At 45.8% G+C, this 15,724-nt stretch overlaps 1 protein-coding gene across 5 annotated transcripts in view; it reads right to left on the bottom strand.

The window, feature by feature from the left end:
* The window catches only part of kaznb (kazrin, periplakin interacting protein b), a 162,726-nt gene that overhangs the window by 81,704 nt on the left and 65,298 nt on the right, over nucleotides 1-15,724 (bottom strand). For all 5 annotated transcript variants that reach the window (XM_046342912.1, XM_046342911.1, XM_046342919.1 and 2 more), the window contains one exon: nucleotides 15,562-15,724. This exon is cut by the window's right edge and continues 60 nt beyond it. In XM_046342912.1, coding sequence (XP_046198868.1) covers nucleotides 15,562-15,724 — 163 coding nt within the window. The remainder of the gene's footprint in view (nucleotides 1-15,561) is intronic.

Genomic DNA, 15,724 nt, shown 5'->3' with positions numbered 1-15,724 from the left:
AACAAAGGCTTAACACTAATGTCACGTCAACGAAAGCTTAACACTAATGTCACGTCAACGAAAGCTTAACACTAATGTCACGTCGACAAAAGCTTAACACTACTGACACGTCAACAAAGGCTTAACACGAATGTCACGTCGACGAAGAAGATAACACTCCAAATGCTGGACTGCTCACTACGAACTGAACGAGCGTCACACACTAATGGAATGTGTGTATGGCCTTCCTCAAGCTGTCTAAACACTGCATCTGCATAGGACAGACGACACACTTGGCGGGAAACTAAATTCCCACATTCCCACTTCCAAAAACACTTTACAAAACCTCTGGATCATAAAACCTCCTTGACATGTGTATATAATTATCGTGGAGAGATGTTTGATTCCACAACAGGATCCAGGAATCCCCCCTCTGGATTGGATTAAGAAATGGGTTGGGAATGGGAGAGGCCAGTTAGATAGATTGGTAAAAATGTGTTGGCTTGTCAGACACCAATGAGACAGTAATTGAAATGTAAACACACGGGGTGCAGAAAGAGCAGCTTTCTTTACTCTCGGAGGGGAAACTGATCTCACCAACCAAGTCTGATAGGTAAAGAACCACATGCCCTAAACCGTACATGCTTCACCATACAATACCGTACAGCACGTTCACTGAAATGATTATAAACCTGATCCTCTAGGCTGATAATGACTTCATCTACTGCTGCACCACTGTTCAATGCAGGTACTTGAACTTTATTTATTCATAAAGGCCAGCCAGGCAGTATGGGAACATAGTGAAACTAGCATAAACCTGATTGGGCTCTCATTGACTTTCTGAAAAGGTCAACACTCCCCAGCAAACTAAAATTGGTTCTGTGAAAGTCCCTAGAACATTCATTAGATCCTGGCAAATGTTCTCGTATCACAAAAACTGTCCAGTCGTGCTGATGATTATAGAATGTTTGTATATCTTGTCTGTTCTTCAAAAGGTTGTGGTAATGTTGTTATATGACAAGAGACACTAAAACTGTCTGGTTGTGCTGACATTCAGATAATGTCTGCATCAGGGTGCAGAAAACATTCCTTTGATGTTGCAAGAATGTTGACAGAACAGCCTTCCTGAGTTCTTCAAAAAAGGTTCCCAGAACATTTATTTAGGTTGTGGGGAAAGTCTGGGTACATTATGAGAGATAGGTTCCAAAAACACAAAATAAGCTCAGTTTTGATGACATTCATACAAATGTTTAAGTTAGGTTACACAGGACATTCCTACAATGTTGTAAGAATGCTGACAGAACACCTGGCCTAAGTTCTTTAAAAGGTTCCCAGGACATGTAATTAGGTTATGGGAGTTGTCTGAGTTGTTGCAAGAATATTCTTATGATATTCGCATAGGTTGCACAGAACATTCCCACAATGTTGCACAATGTTCCACAAGTCCGTTTTGATCACGTTCATAGCGTTCATTCGTTTCAGATTTAACATTTCAAAAATGTTCTGTTGATGTTTCACCTAATATTACCACAACATTCTCTGCATGCAAATGTGTAGCTCCTTAAAGCATCAGAAAGCAGATTGGAATACATCCCCACTACGTTTCTCTCCAGGTTCAATGACACTTTGCATTTGAAGGTGATAGAAAGACACATGCCATTTTAATTGAATGAACAGCATTTAATAATACAAACACAAACATATTTTTTTTTTACACCTCATATGCTGACAATCTGCAAATTTGGGGTTTGAACCTGCAATGCTTGGTTCCTAAGTCAGGTCTTTTATCCTCTGTACCAGCAGGGAAGCTCTCTTACATCTTATTTTTTCAGTATATAGCCATGGCAGTACGGTCGATCAGGAATTCCATGCCTCCTTTTTTAGCCTTAACTAACACAGGGAAATACTGGTAACTTGGTTATTAACCATCACACTCTTTATATGCTGCGCACCCCTAGGCCCATATATAGACTATGAGTACTGATCTAGGTTCACTTTTGCTTTTCAGATCATGAAAAATAAGACAGGAGGACCATATCAAGAACTTCAAAAGAGGAATTATATTGGGTATGTATTATTATTTTTTTAAAGTTGAACATATTCCATTTTTACACAATGTTTTATTATCTACACTTATTCCATTTCTGATTTTATAAATCTGAAGAAATAAAGACATCCTCTCTTTTAGCGTTTTTCTATAGAAACATGGTTAAAGAATATGTGGGATTGAACCTGCAAGCTTCAGCTCTGCAGTCAGATCATTAACCACTGACCTACCAGGGGATAACTGTGGTATTGTGGGGGAGGGCGGGGGGTTCAGTCAAATAGTGTCAATCAGGAGACAGAACACAATTTCTGATTCATTAAAATGTTCCCATCCTCTCCATATGCTGTGAGACTCAATACTATAACCTGTTACCTCACCCATGTGAGGTGCTGCTCTCCACTTCCCTCTTGTTACAGTCTCTCTCTCTCTCTCTCTCTCTCTCTCTCTCTCTCTCTCTCTCTCTCTCTCTCTCTCTCTCTCTCTCTCTCTCTCTCTCTCTCTCTCTCTCTCTCTCTCTCTCTCTCTCTCTCTCTCTCTCTCTCCTCTCTCTCTCTCTCTCTCTCTCTCTCTCTCTCTCTCTCTCTCTCTCTCTCTCTCTCTCTCTCTCTCTCTCTCTCTCTCTCTCTCTGTTTTCACACCCTTTGAAAATGACATTCTCTCTGGGAGAACAGGGTTGAAAACACATCTCAGCCTGTCACCAAGGGAATTCAGCTAATGTGGGTCGTATTGTTCCGTGTGTGTGTGTGTGCGACCAAACTAAGAAGACACAAACACACATACATGCATGCACACACAGCTCCCCCAGCTCTTGCAGCTAACTGGGTAGAAACAAAGCACTCTAGCCAGGGAAAGACTTTGCCTTGCGACTGCAGGTGTGTTTTTATCCCACCTGTAAATTACCCCCGGTCCTGACATCTCCACCCCCCACCCCATCTCCCCTACCTCTCAGACCACCCCCTCGGTCCTGACATCTCCACCCCCCACCCCATATCCCCCTACCTCTCAGACCACCCCCCGGTCCTGACATCTCCCCCTACCTCTCAGACCACCCCCCGGTCCTGACATCTCCACCCCCCACCCCATCTCCCCTACCTCTCAGACCACCCCCCGGTCCTGACATCTCCACCCCCCACCCCATCTCCCCCTACCTCTCAGACCACCCCCTCGGCCCTAATAACAGCTTAATGATGCCTGTGTTCGCCATTGTTATAACAGTACTGCGGTACCATGCTTTATGGACTGCTCTAAAAAAAATCAATCCCTCTCTTCCTTCCCCCAACCCCAGCCTGTTGGTCCATTAGGAGCAGTGAGACCATGGAGTGTGGTTCCCTTCTCCCGTCTCCTCTCTCCAGATTGCCTCACCGAGCCACCAGCCATGCACAGTAAATTACCCACACTCCTCTCCTCTCATGTGGACGATTGAGCCGGCATGCTCTGGCCCTGGGGCACACATTAACCTTATAAAGGAAAAGTAATCACGTCTGTCTCAGCTCACACACCATGGAATAACCATGGAAGAATTTATCTCCCTCCTCAAGACAGAGAGGCAGACAGACAGACAGCATCTTCCATCTCTCCTCAGCATACACAGGCTTTGATGGCCCAACTTTCACCATGTAATTTGGGGGAAATAGACCAATTTCAAGATTCATTCCCATCAGCTCGCTCTCTGGTACAGTGCACATTTGCCCGCCTGTGGAAATATGGAAGGGTTTCACAGAGCAGGCTGGACGGAACAGAAGCATTTCTGGTTTGGGGAGGACATTTCTGGACGGAGCGAGCAGCTGAGTCTCTGGTCGTGGTTAATTAGAGGGGTTTGTGGGAAACCCTTCAGTCTGAATCCCCCCCCCCGAAACCACACATCCACCAGTTGGAACAGCCATGCTGAATGGAATTCATTGTTCGGTTGCCAGAATGAAAGATTCTACCCACTAGAATCTGTCCTCTAAGGAGCTGTTATGAGCCTGACTTTGAGAAGGCCAATATGGGCAACAGTAGAGGGCGGGCCCCCGGAATAATAATGGGAGAGGGATGGAGTGGGAGGGTTTAGAATGGGAACTGAGCACCGTCTCTGAGACTGAGAGCTGGGTATGTCTGGCTGGGCGTTACAGTAGAATAAAGGGCAGGAAGTCTGTATTTAGGGTAGGAATTGGAGTGTGGAGTTTAGGGATGGTTAGTGTTGATATTAAAGGGGATAGTCTGATTTGGATGTCAGTAGGCCATCTCAACTGCCTGAAGTCCGGAGTGTATTTACACAATTGGAGTGTAGTAACATTAGTGGGAGAGGATAGGGATGGGATGTAACGACCTGACAAGGATTAGTTAGCTCACGAGTCCTTGACCACAACTGTCTCAACTTGGTCTTCCAAATGGCTCATGTTTCAACCTCCTGGGGTAATAGTCAGTAAACACATCTGGTTTGAGGAGGCAGGCAGACAGACAGAATAAACACATTCCATTTACAGACATACAGGAACATAGGCCTCAGAGAAGATAAACTGTGTGTGTGGTTGTGTGGTCGTGTGTGTGTGTCTCATGTGCCGTCATAATGTCAGGGTAATTGGGGTCCAGGTAAATATTTGTGGAGAGCCTCCTCAGCTTAAAAAAAATAATAAAAACGGGGAAACCTGCTAACACTTTTCAGCGGCAGACAAAAATAACTGAAAAGGAGGAAGAGACTCCTGCAATAACGACGTGTCAAAAGATTTTCAGATTTCAAGTGATGGAAAAGAGAGCATGACAAAAACAATGCCTCAAACGTTCAAGGTGCACACAGTATCAGAATCATTAAATCATGGTTGTTGTCCTATAAAGTTACTCAAATTGACTCCTCCAAACTTATACTTGATTCGGTACAGGGGTATTGGGAACAGACTGGCGCAGTGAGCAGTGGGGTGCAGTGTTTAAAACATCACCACTGTCTGCTGTAGTCTGGGAGGAGAGTAGGCATCTCGAAGGACTCTATGGGAGGTCAATTAGAAGTGCCCAACACCACTCCGCGGGCATTCATTTCGGTAAAACAAATCTAACCGAATTTTCTGTGAATGACAGTAGGGCTGCAGTGCAAACCAGCATGCACTTAGCCTGACACCTGGACTTGATGTATGCGTGGCTATCTCCAACTTTCTTATAAATCATGAATCGATGTCAACGGAGGATTGTTGTGAAGGTTTGAGTTGCGCTGAGCATTTTTCAAGTCACGATTCAGCCCTCGGGCTATACTTGAAGTTGAACACAGTCGGGTCTGGTGTGTGTGTGTGTGTAATAATAATTATTTGGTGGGTGCTTATATTTGTCCTATTTCACACATGTCAAGTGTGTATTAATACACGTGTGAATTGGAAATGGTTTTGTTGCATATACAGTGGGGTCTGGAATGATTGGCACCCTTGATAAAGATGAGCAAAAATGACTGTATAAAACAAAGAATACAAATACTATATTGTATGCAACAAACAAAAAAATGACATTGTTATTCTTTTATACTAATAGAATAGCTCAGAAAAATGTGTTGAACAAGTTTAACAATTTTGTTTAACAAGTACAAAAAGATAGGGGTCAAAATGATTGGCACCCCTGTTTTCAAAATATGCCTTTTTCTAAAATGTTTCATGAGATTGGAGAACACATTGGGAGGGATCTTAGACCATTCCTCAATACATAATCTTTCCAGATCCTTGATATCCTTCGTCTGCACTTATGGTCTGCCCTCTTCAATTCAAACCACAGGTTTTCAATGGGGTTCAAGTGGGGAGACTGAGATGGCAGTTGCAAAATGGTGATTTTGTGATCAATGAACCATTTCTTTGTGGATTTTGATGTGTGCTTGGGGTTAAAATCAAATCAAATCAAATTGTATTTGTCACATACACATGGCATTGTCTTGCTGGAAGATCCAACTGTGGCCAAGTTTCAGCTTCCTGGCAGAGGCTACCCGGTTTTTGGCTAAAATGTCCCGGTACTTGGTAAAGTTCATGATGCCATCAACCTTAACAAGCCCCCAGGGACAAGTGGAAGCAAAATAGCCCCATAACATCAAAGATCCACCACCATCTTTTACCAGTAGGTATGAGGTATTTTCTGCATTGTTCTTTATTTCAGGCCAAACTCACCTCTATTTTTGTGTCATACAACAATAGCACCCATCCAAATCCAAGTGCCAATGCCATTCAGCAAACTCCAGGCGGTGCTATGGTTGGAATGCCACGCATTGTGTCCCCTGGATACAAGGAGGCTCAAGCCTCTGCACTTCCTCAAACTCATTTTCCTGCGCATGCAGTAAGTCACTGCTCATTGGAGAAGGGATTTATACTGTAGCCAAGGCAACAATATGTACCAGCAGCAATAAAAAGCTCCTCTGCCAAAGCAATGAGGCATTTTAATAAGAGGAGCTGAGAGACTGTTCAGAGCAGCGCCTGCATGCCCGATCCTTCCACCCAAACTCTCACTAAGTTACAGCCATTTGAAGTCTGGACTCAACAAAGATGTGGATGATTTAAGGTGAAAACGGAGGGTTAGATGTGTGGAGCTGGTGAGGGGGAGACAGGGGGGAGAAAGGGGAGCTGGATTCTTAAACGTGATCATTATCTGGGCCTCCCGTGGAGAGGAGGAGAAAGAAGGGGAGAGGGGGAGGTAGGCAGAGAGGGAGGGTGTGAGGGAGAGTTCCACCACATGGCCACGCTACACCCACTCAAGGGAGTGCACTGGACTGGACTTTGCTGTTAAACATTTCTTTGCCTCCTTGTCCCTGCCTTCTGCTCCCACTCTGTCTAATATGTCTAACACAGCAGAATCCCAGAGTGGTTTGTATCATCACGGTCCACTTGCCCCTGGACATAGGCCTGTCCTGTCCATATCATTAGCGAAGCGCCAGTTCCCTGAGAGATGCGCCCCCCCCTCCATCCACCCTCTCTTTACCACCCCCACAGAGGAACACACTCAATCTGTCTGCTCTCATCTCATCAGTGTTAAGTCACGCATAGGCCAAGGCAGGCACCTGCATCCGCCCCTGCACCAGCCTCAGTCCCCCTAGTTAAAGCAGCGTCTCTTACATTTCACAATCACACAGTAACAGGGCCGACCCATCCTCAGTGAGATAGCTACCCCCTTCCTGGACCCACCTCCTGATCCTCTCCAGATACACATTTGCTGCAGACTGCATAAACCGGAACAGGAAGCATTATTTCACCCAATCCATAAAACGAACCCTCCGCTCTGGAATATGGGGTGTAATAAACCCCAGGTTCCCACCAAGACAGAAAGAACATGAAGGATGCTTATTGCCTCATTTCCTGTAGCAAAGCTCCTTTCTGCCCCCATCGTCATCTATGGCGGGAAAGGAACTATGCAGTGTGTCACTGCTGATAATGTTATGATGAGGGGGCCAAGTGAGGGGAACTGAAGAGAGGGAGGGAACTGAAGAGAGGGAGGGAACTGAAGAGGGGGAGAACGGAGGAATCTTCCCATGCTGCAACAGCAGCAGCTGCCCCAACTCAATCCTAGTCCCAGCTAATAAAGGGCATCCTCAGACAGACAGTCGTGACCCAGCCATGACCACAACAGACCCAGGAAGTCCCCATTAAACCATGTCTTAACTATTCATCTAACTCACGTGGGAAACGGAATAGAATTAGGGAAGAGTGGAAAACAAATAAAACATTGTCTTTCATGAATTAAATGAATTTACTAGAAATAAACCATATTAACAATATCATCACAACGGCAGAGAATTATAATGGGAAGGAATCTACAGTATCAAATAGTTAATTGTATGGTTCAAAAACATTCTTAGTTTCTCCTTGAATTGACTTTCGCTCACTTCCAACATGTGAAAGTATCAGCTTGGCTCAGTGTGTTTCCTCACTCTTGGTTCTGCTCCGCTGCCATCCTCAGACTCAGTCGGCTCCATTAAGAAGCAGTTGATGTCATTGGCTGCCTGGCGTTGCCACCGAGGCCATCTGCTATCCAGCTGAAGAGAAGAGCTACCATCACCATCTCACCAGGCAGGGCCCCTATCCAGCTGAAGGCAGAGAAGAAATGTGGCCCCTCACCAGGCAGGTCAGGGCAGGCAGGGTCCCAGGAGGGAGGTGTGTTCCCTCACCAGGTAGAAAGAGGGACACATTTCTGACTCTCCCGGTCTTCCAACTCCAACAATCCCAAAACAAGTTGAGGTCACTTTTCATCAGGAACCTTTGACCCCAATGGAATCCACACATTCCACTTTATACCTCTTCACTAACCCCTATGCCTTGTCAACCCGGACCTTCATCTGAATGATGGTGACTAAACCAATATGTACCCAATAATGTAAACATATAGTGGCTTGCGAAAGTATTCATCCCCCTTGGCATTTTTCCTACTTTGTTGCCTTTACAACCTGGAAATAAAATAGATTTTGGGTTTGTATCATTTGATTTACACAACATGCCTACCACTTTGAAGTTGCAAAATATTTTGTATTGTGAAACAAACAAGAAATAACACAAAAAAACTGAAAACTTGAGCGTGCATAACTATTCACCCCCCCAAAGTAAATACTTTGTAGAGCCACCTTTTGCAGCATTTACAGCTGCAAGTATCTTGGGGTATGTCTCTAAAAGCTTGGCACATCTAGCCACTGGGATTTTTACCCATTCTTCAAGGCAAAACTGCTCCAGCTCCTTCAAGTTGGATGGGTTCCGCTGGTGCACAGCAATCTTTAAGTCATACCACAGATTCTCAATTGAATTGAGGTCTGGGCTTTGACCAGGCCATTCCAAGACATTTACATGTTTCCGCTTAAACCACTCAAGGGTTGCTTTAGTAGTATGCTTAGGGTCAGTGTCCTGCTGGAGGTGAACCTCCGTCCCAGTCTCAAATCTCTGGAAGACTGAAATAGGTTCCCCTCAAGAATTTCACTGTATTTATCACCATCCATCATTCCTTCAATTCTGACCTGTTCCCCAGTCCCTGCCGATGAAAAACATCTCCACAGCATGATGCTGCTACCACACTTCACTGTGGGGATGGGTATTCTCGGGGTGATGAGAGGTGTTGAGTTTGTGCCAGACATAGCGTTTTCCTTGATGGCCAAAAAGCTCAATTTTAGTCTTATCAGACCAGAGTACCTTCTTCCATATGTTTGGGGAGTCTCCCACACGCCTGTTGGCGAACACCAAACGTGTTTGCTTATTTATTTCTTTAAGCAATGGCTTTTTTTCTGGCCACTCTTCCGTAAAGCCCAGCTCTGTGGAATGTACGGCTCCTTCAGGGTTTTCTTTGGTCTCTTTGTTGCCTCTCTGATGAATGCCCTCCTTACCTGGTCTGTGAGTTTTGGTGGGCGGCCCTCTCTTGTTGTGGTGCCATATTCTTTCATTTTTTTAAAATAATGGATTTAAATGGTGCTTAGTGGGATGTTCAAAGTTTCTGATATTTTTTTATAACCCAACCCTGATCTGTACTTCTCCACAACTTTGTCCCTGACCTGTTTGGAGAGCTCCTTGGTCTTCATGGTGCCACTTGATTGGTGGTACCCCTTGTTTAGTGGTGTTGCAGACTCTGGGGCCTTTCGGGAACAGGTGTATATATACTGAGATCATGTGACACTTAGATTGCACACAGGTGGGCTGTATTTAACTATTTATGTGACTTCGGAAGGTAATTGGTTGCACCAGATCTTATTTAGGGGCTTCATGTCAAAGGGGGTGAATACATATGCACGCACCACTTTTCCATTTTAAAAAAGGAGTTTTTTTCATTTCACTTCACCAATTTGAACTATTTTGTCTATGTCCATCACATCAAATCCAAATAAAAATACATTTAAATTACAGGATGTAATGCAACAAAATAGGAAAAATGCCAAGGGGGATGAATACTTTTGCAAGGCACTGTAATCCCCATCTTGCATTTCTTGACTTTCCCTACCTGAACATAAATAGGAACCTGCACCCAGCCCGGCTTCCTCCTCAAAAACACCTCATCATCACTCCATCAGTTTGCATGTACTACTGTTCACACTGATACAGGCCTGTCTGTCTGCAACGTGCCTGGCTCTGTCTCAATGGACTCATTACCAGGCCTAGCCTTATTAACAGAGAGAACAGACAGACAACAATAGAGTCATTATGTATTACAAGCCACTACCAGGCACTGTAGAACAACGGATGACAATGTAAACACAAATCATACTGGTCTAGTCAAGAGACACACTAAACTGCATATGTGCAATTGATTTTGCAGACCTGTATTCTATACATGAAATCCGAAGTTCAAATAAAGTATTGCAGTAAAATCTAATGTCCTCAATTCCCAATTCATCAAACCCTGAGTAAGGTTTTACTGTATAAGAAATAATAAGAAAATAGATATTCGATCTGCAGGTGTCTATCTCTCATCACACAAGGCCATGGCCAACATCATAGGGGTCCAGCTCCCATTCTTCCCCAGTGAGGTGATGCCTCACTGCCTGGGCTAGCAGTGGAGCTGGAGCCCTCTGTGAGCTGAAGGGATGATTAGCCTTTCCTCTGGGGGGAGAGAGAGAGAGAGAGAGAGAGAGAGAGAGAGAGAGAGAGAGAGAGAGAGAGAGAGAGAGAGAGAGAAAGAGAGAGAGAGAGAGAAAGAGAGAGAAGAGAGAGAGAGAGAGAGAGAGAGAGAGAGAGAGAGAGAGAGAGAGAGAGAGAGAGAGAGAGAGAGAGAGAGAGAGAGAGAGAGAGAGAGAGAGAGAGAGAGAGAGAGAGAGAGAGAGAGAGAGAGAGAGAGAGAGAGAGAGAGAGAGAGAGAGAGAGAGAGAGAGAGAGAGAGAGAGAGAGAGAGAGAGAGAGAGAGAGAGAGAGAGAGAGAGAGAGAGAGAGAGAGAGAGAGAGAGAGAGAGAGAGAGAGAGAGAGAGAGAGAGAGAGAGAGAGAGAGAGAGAGAGAGAGAGAGAGAGAGAGAGAGAGAGAGAGAGAGAGAGAGAGAGAGAGAGAGAGAGAGAAAGAGAGAGCAAGAGAGCAAGAGAGGGAGAAAGAGACAGAGAGGCCAGCCTTGCCTCGGGCTATTGTTTGGACACAGTTCCTCTCACGCTGCATTGGCCACAGACAGGGCGTGGCTGGGGGAGGCCAGGCAGGGAGTTAGGAGGGTGGGGGAGGAGAGGGAGGTTCTGGCTCAGCACAGGGCATACTTTCTCTGTGGAGAGGGAACAGGAAGGCGGGTGGTCCCAGGAGAGAAGGGGGAGAGAGGGGGTGAGGAGGTGGGGCTTTCCCCTGCAGTTCTGCAGCTCTGTTCCCAGCCTTTAGTTCTACTGCTCCAGAGCACCATGAGGTAATGAGAGAGCTGGAGCCTCTACCAAACTCAGGCCAGATGGTGAGAACTAGTCTTCCTCACAGGGCTCTGTAGGCAGCATAAACTAACATGGTTTCACTTCTCTCATCTGCAGAGAAAAGTTGAGTATAAATTACTTTGTATTAAGAAGTGCTGGAGGTTATTCCCTTTCAAACTGACTACAGCGTGTGGACTATCGAAAGAGGTCTTTCAGCCGGTAAAAGTCCACAATCCTCTCCATGCTTCAGTAGGGCGCAGAGAGTATAGCTTGTCCTTCATTCCAACTACATCACTAATGTCACAATTGAACCCTCACACTAAAATTCGGACCATTTCTCAGGCCCACCGAGAACTGTCTCACATCAGATTAAAACCTGAATAATGCTTCAAACTCAAAAGGTAAATCCCCAATCCCTCACTCCAACCTTGACCACGACCGACACCCGCTGTGGCAGGTGTAACATACAGCCCATATTACAGCTATTTCCCCTCCTATTCAGCACAATCCAGCCTGTTATAAGTCAGTTGTGTTCTCCCCCTGTTGGAACAGAATTGTCTCTCTGACTACCTGAAGGCTGCCTTCTTTACGGCTGCGTCCAAGGCGCGTTATGGAGCCGAATTTGGCAGATTCTCAAGAGTCTGTGATGAGTGCACGCTCACCCAGTGTCTGCAGGATGCTGATGATCAGACAGCCACAACTACATATATTGGAATAGGCTTACAGTGCATTTATTTTAGAGGACAGAAATGTTTTCATTCTGGTCCCGGTAATGCATTTGATTTGTCGCTGGGACATCAGCATCGTTTAGGAATGCTAAACAGATTGCAGACATCCAAGTGATGGATTAAGTATTGTGGCCAATCGTGCCGAGGGGTCATCACCCTCATGGTGAATACATTAGTATCAGCACCTGGAATAGGCAGGTCATTTGTTACATTCAGCAGCACAGTGGATGCAGCCTCCTACTGTAGATAGATACTGCTGTATTACCAGGGGTGGTACAAAGTGCAACACACCAGCACAAAACAGGCCGATTCTCACATAGTCAGATCACGAACACACTGGCTTTGCTCCCTCTGGGCACCGATGTCAATTCAACGTCTACTCCACGTTGGTTCAACGTTATTTCATTGAAACGATTCAACCAGTGTGTGCCCAGTGGGCTGCCACCTTGGATCTACTTCTAAGGGGGTTCAAAGTTAGGGAACTAGTCTTCGTCACAGGGCATCATGGCTGGTGAGTGGTGATTTAATCTGGTGTCAATGCCAGCCAGTGGTTGGTTTTAGAAGGGCATTCCAAGGGCAAGGAAGCAGATTGAGCTAGTTTTATAGCCTTACTGGACATCTGTCAGTGATGTTATTGAGGTCCCACAGAGGTGAAACTCAGTAAAAAATTCCTGGCATTTCTGCACAGTAGAATATATTCACAGGAGTCAGCCCGTGCATACTAACAAGTTGTGTCTGTTCGCTAGCCTTGATCCGGCTCAGGGCAGGACTAACAAACAGACTAACAAATACCCAGACATGGAGAAGGCAACACCTCACGAACTCATAATCTCTTAATCCACTGAGTGCTGTAGCTGATTTATCAGATAACTCCTCTGACGAAGTGGTGAAATTTGACTAAGAGGAGAAATCTGAGAAATCTAAGTCTCACACATGAACAATCTTAAGCCTCATCTTGTAAGATGTCCTTAAACAAAGATAGTATAAGTGTTCAGCTTTGTGGGCCCCTCTCCTTCCAGGGTGAGAGTATTTAACAGAGTTCCTTTCCCAAGATGCAGTGGGGTGAGAGTTACGTGGGTATCTGTTTCGGTTTTGCCTAATCAGCCTCACATAACTCCAGTCACCTGACTGGCTGCCCTGCCAGGGAACAGGAAGCATGACACCACTGCCCTGATGCAGAGGAATGTGAGAATGCAGAACTAAGGCTCCCTGTTAAACACTGCATGACTGCAAAGGAGGGGAGGGGAGGAGAGGGGAGGGGAGGGGAGGGGAGGAGGAGAGGAGAGGGGAGGGGAGGGGAGGGGAGGGGAGGGAAGGGAAGGGAAGGGAAGGGAAGGGAAGGGAAGGAAGGGAAGGGAAGGGAAGGGAAGGGAAGGGAAGGGAAGGGAAGGGAAGGGAAGGGAAGGGAAGGGAAGGGAAGTCTCCCACAGTCCCAGTGTACTGTAGTGGCCCTCAGATAGCATCCACTTAGTGTGGGAATGCTAACATGCTAATGGCACCTGTTCAAACAGAGAGTTTGAAACCAAGCAAGCAGATCAAGCTTGGGGGAGCTGGTAGATATTTCACACTGACCAGTCGACTCCGTGCTGTGTTTTAAACCCTACGGGCCAACCATCTGCAGCTGAGATCACCTGCTGCTCTGCTCAACACCATCTGCCCAACACACAGAGAGAACCATTAGAAAGACAGAGCCACCTACGACGCGTCACAGAGCCACCAGCTCAATATCTCCTGTTCCCCACCCTGGCATATCTAAGCTCAGTCGGAAACCGAACAACAGCCTGAGGTGACGAGGAAGGAGTGTCAGTCCCTTCCTCTCTGATGTCACCTGACAAACACACAGCCTACACACAGCCGAGACATCCCTACTTGCAAACTGGCATTGACATACAGTACCTGTCAAAAGTTTGAACACACCTACTCAATTTTTTTTATAACCAATGTTTGAGATTCTTCAAAGTAGCCACCCATTGCCTTGATGACAGCTTTGCACACTCTGGCATGCTCTCAACCAGCTTCATGAGGTAGACACCTGGAATACATTTAATTTAACAGGTGTGCCTTGTTAAAAGTTAATTTGTGGACTTTCTTTCCTTCTTAACACGTTTGAGCCAATCAGTTGTGTGGTGACAAGGTAGGGTGGTATACAGAAGATAACCTTTGGTAAAAGACCAAGTCCATATTATGGCAAGAACAGCTCAAATAAGCAAAGAGAAACGACAGTCCATCATTACTTTAAGACATGAAGGTCAGCCAATCTGGAAAATTTCAAGAACTTTTAAAGTTTATTAAAGTGCAGTCACAAAAACCATCAAGAGCTATGATGAAACTGCCTCTCATGAGGACCGCCACAGGAAAGGAAGACCCAGAGTCACCTCTGCTGCAGAGGATAAGTTCATTAGAGTTACCAGCCTCGGAAATTGGCAATTAACTGCACCTCAGATTGCAGTCCAAATAAATGCTTCACAGAGTTAAAGTAACAGACAGCTCAAAAACCATTCCAGGTGAAGCTGGTTGAGAGAATGCCAGGAGTGTGCAAAGCTGTCATCATGGCAAAGGGTGGCTACTTTGAAGAATTTTGTTTAACACTGTTTTGATTAATACATGTTTCCAAGTGTTATTTCATAGTTTTGATGTCATCACTGTTATTCTACAATGTAGAAAATAGTTTTAAAAAATAAAGAAAAACCCTTGAATGAGTAGGTGTGTCCAAACGTTTGACTGGTGCTGTAGCTGACATCCACAATTGCCCCGCTCTCAGTGGAACTATAAATAAGATAAGACAGTAGCAGACTCACAAACCACTACATACTACTGTCATGAATCCCATCACACACAGCTCAGCGAACTCACAGCCTCTGAAACACCCCCACACTTATATCCTTTCGTCTCCACTACATCTATGAGCAAACTTTAAGAGACACCGCCTAGTGCATGTTATGACGTGAATGAAGCAACATGAGTACAACTGTCCAGATCACCCTGATCAACCATGTGCTCACTGCTCTCACACCTCTCCCCTTCATGGCAGTGTGCTGTGGCGCAAGACTCATGCCGGAGCGTCTGGTAGCAACTGGCTCACACAGACAGAGAGAAAGAGCCAACAACGGAGCCGGAGCCAGGGGGAATCGTAGCCTCAGAGAAACCCACAGAGACTCCACCACTGCCTGGGAAAGCACACCAGGAGAAGACTTGCCCTCGTTCCATTCTCCCACTTCCCTAACCCTATCAGGCTGCCGTGCGTTATCCAGCGAAGGAATAGGTTTAGCGGAGGAACAGCAGAATGAGATTAGTCATCTAGACGCCCAGTTGTGAGTTACCCCAAATACTTCCAACACTCGTTTTAAACTCAGTCACAGGTATATGTACTCGCGCACGCACACACACACACACACACACACACACACACACACACACACACACACACACACACACACACACACACACACACACACACACACACACACACACACACACACACACACACACACACACACACACACACACACACACACAGTGAGTGTAACTCACCCTGGTAGCGGAGGCTGTCATGGTCATGGTGGTTGTGCTGGTGATGCTGGTGGTTGTTCTCCAGGGGCGAGGGGGGGCTGCTGGCCCCCAGCTCTGCCAGTCTACGGCTGGTGGCCGACAGCTCTGAGCGCAGGTTGGTTACCTCCTGACTGGCAGACTGGAT

This window comes from Oncorhynchus gorbuscha, linkage group LG03, assembly GCF_021184085.1.
Source record: "Oncorhynchus gorbuscha isolate QuinsamMale2020 ecotype Even-year linkage group LG03, OgorEven_v1.0, whole genome shotgun sequence".
Classification (NCBI taxonomy): domain Eukaryota; kingdom Metazoa; phylum Chordata; class Actinopteri; order Salmoniformes; family Salmonidae; genus Oncorhynchus; species Oncorhynchus gorbuscha.
This window is presented reverse-complemented; position numbering and strand designations above follow the sequence as displayed.